At 51.5% G+C, this 6,092-nt stretch overlaps 1 protein-coding gene across 2 annotated transcripts in view; it reads left to right on the top strand.

Moving 5' to 3' along the window:
* The window catches only part of ACVR1C (activin A receptor type 1C), a 12,775-nt gene extending 7,083 nt beyond the window's left edge, over nt 1–5,692 (top strand). The window contains exons 2-7 of one of the 2 annotated variants that reach the window (XM_005429103.1): nt 1,259–1,489; nt 2,806–2,973; nt 3,707–3,863; nt 4,386–4,510; nt 4,623–4,753; nt 5,567–5,692. In XM_005429103.1, coding sequence (XP_005429160.1) covers nt 1,259–1,489; nt 2,806–2,973; nt 3,707–3,863; nt 4,386–4,510; nt 4,623–4,753; nt 5,567–5,692 — 938 coding nt within the window. The remainder of the gene's footprint in view (nt 1–1,258; nt 1,490–2,805; nt 2,974–3,706; nt 3,864–4,385; nt 4,511–4,622; nt 4,754–5,566) is intronic. The other variant, XM_005429104.1, reaches the window with a different exon arrangement.
* The last annotated feature ends 400 nt before the right edge of the window (nt 5,693–6,092 follow it).

Below are 6,092 nucleotides of genomic sequence, written 5' to 3'. Positions count from 1 at the left end.
CTCGGCCCGGGGCCGCCGCCGCCGCCCGCCCAACGTGGAGGAGCCGCTGTGCGAGGGCAGCCTGGCGGGCACGGGCAAGACGCTCAAGGATCTCATCTCCGACATGACCACCTCCGGCTCCGGCTCCGGTACGTGCGCGCCCCGCCGTTCCCGCGGGGCTCCTCCTCCGCCCAACCGCAAAAGTTCGGTTCTGTGCTGGAATGGAGGCGTTAAAAAAGGGAACTCGGTAATCAGAACCAAGTGTGAAACCCAGCGCTGCCGGCTGGTGCAATGTGGCAGATGAAGGAAGGTGCTAAGCTCACCTAAGTGGCTCAGGATGCTGCTTCCGATTTTTTCTGTATTTCATAGCAGAATAATGCTCCTCCAAATTCTTGTTTTGAGCAGAACAGTCATCTCCTTAACATTTTCCCCATTTCTACTGTGATGCCTCCATTGCTATTGAGAACTTGTTAAACCAAAGAAACCTAAAAATAAGGTGGGAATTCACAAATTCCGGCTCATTTGACCAGTGATGTACAGCCCAACTTTCCCCAACTAGAGCTTTTATTCAAAAGTATGTAAACTATGCTTGCTTTTATTTGTAAGTGAAAAACGCACAAATGGTGCCTAATTTAATTTATTTCCGTGAGCTGCATACCTCTGAAGATTAAGTTGTTGTTCTTCCCTAATGCCTTTTCACAGCTCTAATGAGCAGACTTTGGCGTTATTTATGCTGAAATTTTTAACAGTTCCCAGCCATCCCTGGGCCAAGAACCGGGCTAGACTTGAGCAGAGCCAGAGCCCCATGCACCGGGGTGATTTGTTCTGATTTCAGCCAAAATCAAGGTTGCACTTCTTAAAAAAAATAAAAAAAATCATTGTTTTAAGTCTCCAACAAACACAGAATCAAATCAAACCAGGCAGGGTTTGTGGCTGGCAAAGCATAGTGGAGCTGCTATAATAATTTATTTTTATTTTCAAAAATTTCAGCCGGAGTAGAGCAACTAATTGACTGCTGGACAGCTGCAGCCTGTATCAAACCAAATGGAGTAGTTTGGGCCAAATTTGAAGATTTTTACTGGGGTTTTAACAAGTGTTTTCTATGTACAGACACTGGGAAGTGACATCAAAAAGTCTGATTTGAGGAGATACTGGCTGGGAGAGGATTTTCCCTTGGCAGAGTTGGGAAGCAAAGCCATGGGTGCAGCTGACTGGGAGAGGGCAGTGCTGGGATCCCAGCTGAGCCATTTCCCAGGCACCCTCCTCTCTTTCTCCCCAGGTCTGCCTCTGCTGGTGCAGAGAACCATCGCCAGGACTATTGTGCTGCAGGAGATTGTGGGAAAAGGACGGTTTGGGGAAGTGTGGCACGGGAAGTGGTGCGGGGAGGACGTGGCTGTGAAAATCTTCTCCTCCAGAGACGAGCGGTCGTGGTTCCGGGAGGCAGAGATTTACCAGACAGTGATGCTGAGGCACGAGAACATCCTGGGCTTCATTGCTGCTGACAACAAGGGTGAGCAGCACCGGGGCCGCCCGCCTCCTGCATGGCTCTGTGTTGCACACATCTTTTCATGAAAAACCCTTTCCTTAGGATTTTTCCTCCTGAGAAGCTGAGAGGCCTCAGGAACAAAATGTAACCAATGGTTATCTGCTGCTGTGGGATGCAACAGGTGCATCTGTGATTGGTCTTGTGTGGTTGTTTCTGATTAATGGCCAATCACAGCTGGCTTGGACTCTGTCTGAGGCAGAAGCTTTTGTTATCATTCCTTTCTATTCTTAGCCAGCCTTCTGATGAGAATCTTCTAATCTTTTAGTATAGTCTTAATGTAATATATATCATAAAATAATAAATCAAGCCTTCTGAAACATGGAGTCAGATCCTCATCTCTTCCCTCATCCAAGAACCCCAGTGAGCACCGTCACAGCCCTGCCAGCCCAAGCAGCTCTGATTCTGTGTGCTGGGCTGGGTAATGGTTGCACTCAGCGGTCCTGAGTGCCTCCCAGCCCCAGTGGTGACTCACTGAGTCCTGAGTGGCTGTCCCAGCACAGCCCTGAGCTGCCCCAGCTCCATCTGAAACACAGCCCTGGGCTCTTCCCTGGCACACCTCCTTGCTGGCACACCTCCTTGCTGGCACTCCTCCTTGCTGGCACTCCCCAAAAAGGGAAAGGCTTTCCCTAGCTAACATTTCTGTGAAAAACGCCAATCACTTGTTTTTAAAATTTTAAAAGTTTAATAGTAATAAAATGGTTATTAAAATAGTGATACGATTAGAGTAATAATAATTTGGACAATTTGAATTAGGACAATATGAGAAAATAAAGACAAAGAGTTACGGATGTCTGGGTACCTTTTCTGGGCAGCACGAGCCTGAAAAAGGACCCACGTTAACAGAGGATTGACCCTTAAAAGCAATGGCCTGTTGCATATTCATACACCTCATCCATGATGCATAAATTCCATTCAAATACAGGATTCTGTCTGGTCGTCGTCAACTTCTTCTGAATCCTAACAGCGCCTTTGAGGCGGGAAGAAGTTTGTTTCTTCTGATAAGAGGGCAACAAATTCTCTTTCTCTAAAAGATTCAGGTGTCCTGTGGCTGCTGTTTCGCTGCAAGTCCTTTCTTTAAAAAAACTATCCTACATTGCATAGTTTCTATTTTAACTTTTTTTTTTAACCTAAAACTATATTTAACACACTACTTAAGAGAATTAGTACAGCATTACCTTCTAAGACAACACGTGTAATATTCATTCTAGTATTTGCGAAAAACCAATCATAAAATACACGCATTTTTCACACTTTCTAATACTCCTGCTTCCTCTGGCTAGATAACGGGACGTGGACTCAGCTGTGGCTTGTGTCCGAGTACCACGAGCAGGGCTCGCTGTTTGACTACCTGAACAGGGGCACGGTGACCGTGGAGGGCATGGTCCGGCTGGCGCTGTCCGTGGCCAGCGGCCTGGCACACCTCCACATGGAGATCGTCGGCACGCAAGGCAAGTGCTGCCCTCCCGCTTTCCTTCAGGTATTTTAAGGAGCTTCAGTGCTCTCAAAAACGTTCATGGGTGACGTGGTGTCGTGAAGGGTTTTCCAAGCTGCTGACACCAGGGCGAACAGTGTGGGTGAGAGTGGCGCAGTGCAGGCAGGGAAAAGGGACGATCCCTTGTTCCATTCCCCTTCCACTGTCTGCACTTTGTCCATGCCTCTAAAGAGATGGCTACAGAAGCAGCTCTGCTGAAGGGGGATGAGTGCTAATGAAGGAAAAATTAGGAAAAATCTTTTCATGGGAAGGTTTGTCCAGCCCTGGCACAGGTTGCCCCGGGCAGTGGTGGGGTAAAAACCTGTGTGGATGTGTCACCTGGGGAAATGGGTTAGTGGTGGCCCCCTCAGTGCTGAGGAATGGTGGGACTTGCTGGTCTTAGAGGGCTTTTCTGACCCAATCCATTCAGTGATTCTGTCATTTTCTAAATTAATTTGGACGTTGGACTTCCAGTTTCTCTTTTTGTGTTCTATTCCTGAAACACAGATATTGAAAAAAAAATGCCCTTAAAGTTTTCTTTGGAAGTTGAGAACATTTAGCAGAGCTTTGCTTGGTTCAAAGTAGGCTTCAATATTTCTATAGGGTACAGTAACAAAAGTGAATAAAACTGTTTTTGCATCCTTGCTCCTTGCATTAAAATCCACACTGTTGTTACCAAAACTGGAGGCGGTTTCTCTTGCTGCGAGCAGGGAAGCCAGCGATCGCTCACCGGGATCTGAAATCCAAGAACATCCTGGTGAAGAGGAACGAGACCTGCGCCATTGCCGACCTGGGCCTGGCGGTGAAGCACGACTCGGTGCTGAACACCATCGACATCCCCCAGAACCCCCGCGTGGGCACCCGCAGGTGGGTCTGGCACCAGAGACCCCAGAACAGCCCCCAGAACCCCTGTGTGGGCACCAGGGGGTGGGTCAGGCCCTGCAGCCCCAGAACAGCCCCCAGAACCCCCACATGGGCACCAGGGGATGGGTCAGGCCCTGCAGCCCCAGAACCCCCACATGGGCACCAGGGGATGGGTCAGGCACTGCAGTCCCTGGGGATGGGTCAGGCACTGCAGTCCCTGGGGATGGCCCCTCGCAGCCCTGTCCTCCATCAGCCACGTCCCCTCTGCCCTGGCACCGGGCAGGGATGGCTGCAGCTCCATGGGGAGAGCCTGGCTGGGTGGGTGGGGGAGGCTGCAGACCCTGCTGTGGATGGAGCTCTCTGCCCCACGTGAGGCATTATGACCGGTCACCCTGGTCACCCCGGTGCTCTGGGCTGGGCAGGGCACAGCTGGCAGCACCACCAGGGCTCACAGGGCTCCCTGTCAGCACAGCTGTGGCCTTTGGTAGGAGCTGCCCCAGCAAAGTGACGCTGTGTGCCCCAAAGGTACATGGCCCCCGAGATCCTGGACGACGCGATGAACACAAACATCTTTGAGTCCTTCAAGCGGGCAGACATCTACTCGCTGGGGCTGGTGTACTGGGAGATAGCCCGGCGGTGCTCTGTTGGAGGTGAGGCTTTGGCCTTCCACCAGTCCCTGATGGGTTTGGGTTGGGAGGGACAGTAAAGCCCTCCCCATTCCCCCCCTGCCATGGGCACCTACACAACAATACATCTTCCCAGGAATCACTGAGGAATACCAGCTGCCTTACTACGACCTTGTGCCTTCCGATCCTTCGATAGAAGATATGAGAAGGGTTGTCTGTGAACAGAAGCTCAGACCAAGTATTCCAAACCAGTGGCAAAGCTGTGAGGTAAAAGCAATTTTCTAATTTATTCTAGGTTTATTTTATAGGGGTTTTTTTCTAGTTTTATTTTGTTATTTATATTTTCAAGTTTAAATCAAGACAGAACTTTTCAGTGAGAGATAGGGCACTCAATGCCCAGCTTCTCCTGAATTTAGAAGCTTCTAGCTGTCCTTCAGATCAATACAGAAAAACTCTCTGCACCAAGTGCTCGATGCTGTCCAAGGCAGGTCTTAATTGTGGCTGCTGCTGTTGTGTCACCGTTTCAGAGCACTGCACTTTATCTCCCTGTATTAAAACTGGAAAGCAGGGGGTGGTGGTTGTATCTCTGGCTGCTGTTTGTCCCCCTGCAGACCCTGTCTGTACCAGGTCCCGTTTCTATCCCCCAGCCCCTATCTGTACCCCGGTCCCATTTCTGTCCCCACACACCCTATTTGTTTCCAGGCCCAATTTCTGTCCCCAGCCCCTGTTTGTACCCGGTCCCATTTCTATCTCCCAGCCCCTGTTTGTACCCAGGTCCCATCTCTGTCCCCAGCCCCTGTCTGTGCCCTGGTCCCATTCCCATCTCCCACACCCTGTCTGTACCCGATTCTGTCCCTGTCCCTGTCCCCTGTCTGTACCCATCCCCGTCCCCAGCCCTGGTCTGTACCCATTCCCGTTTCCATCCCCAGCCCCCATCAGTGCCCATTCCCTGGGGCACTGAATCCCCGTCCCCAGCCCCTGTCTGTACCCATTCCCATCCCCATCCCCTGTCAGTGCCCATTCCCTGGGGCCCTGAACCCCCGTCCCCAGCCCCTCTGAGTGCCCGCTGCTGCCCGGCAGGCGCTGCGGGTGCTGGGCCGGCTGATGCGGGAGTGCTGGCGTGCCAGCGGTGCCGCGCGTCTCACGGCGCTGCGCGTCAAGAAAACCATCTCGCAGCTCTGCGTGCCCGAGGACTGCAAGGCCTGACGGCCCCCGCGGGATGAGGGGACGGCGCTCCGCTGTCCGGCTGCCCAGCGTGGCAGGGGTTTTGTTTCTGCTCTACCTCAGACGGCGCGGTCAGCGCTGCGGTGCCCGGCCCTGGCACCGCGCAGCTCGGGGCTCACAGTTCGGGTTTGCTACAGCGAGTCCGTGACTTGCTCTGGCTTTGTTCGGTAAATCAGACACCGGTGAATGGCAGGAAGGAGCTTAAAGCATCATGGCAGTGTAAAAATACCTTTTGCTGTTGTGCTTTTCACCCTTGTCAGACCCCAAACGTCCTGGAAGTGTCTGGTGTTGGTTAAAGCCTGTTTGTGAGACAAACCTCGTATTCTGTCCTCAAACCAAGTAAAAGACCAAATTAACCCAGCTTTTTACCTGTTTTTTTTTT

Source organism: Geospiza fortis, unplaced genomic scaffold, assembly GCF_000277835.1.
Source record: "Geospiza fortis unplaced genomic scaffold, GeoFor_1.0 scaffold193, whole genome shotgun sequence".
Classification (NCBI taxonomy): domain Eukaryota; kingdom Metazoa; phylum Chordata; class Aves; order Passeriformes; family Thraupidae; genus Geospiza; species Geospiza fortis.
This window is presented reverse-complemented; position numbering and strand designations above follow the sequence as displayed.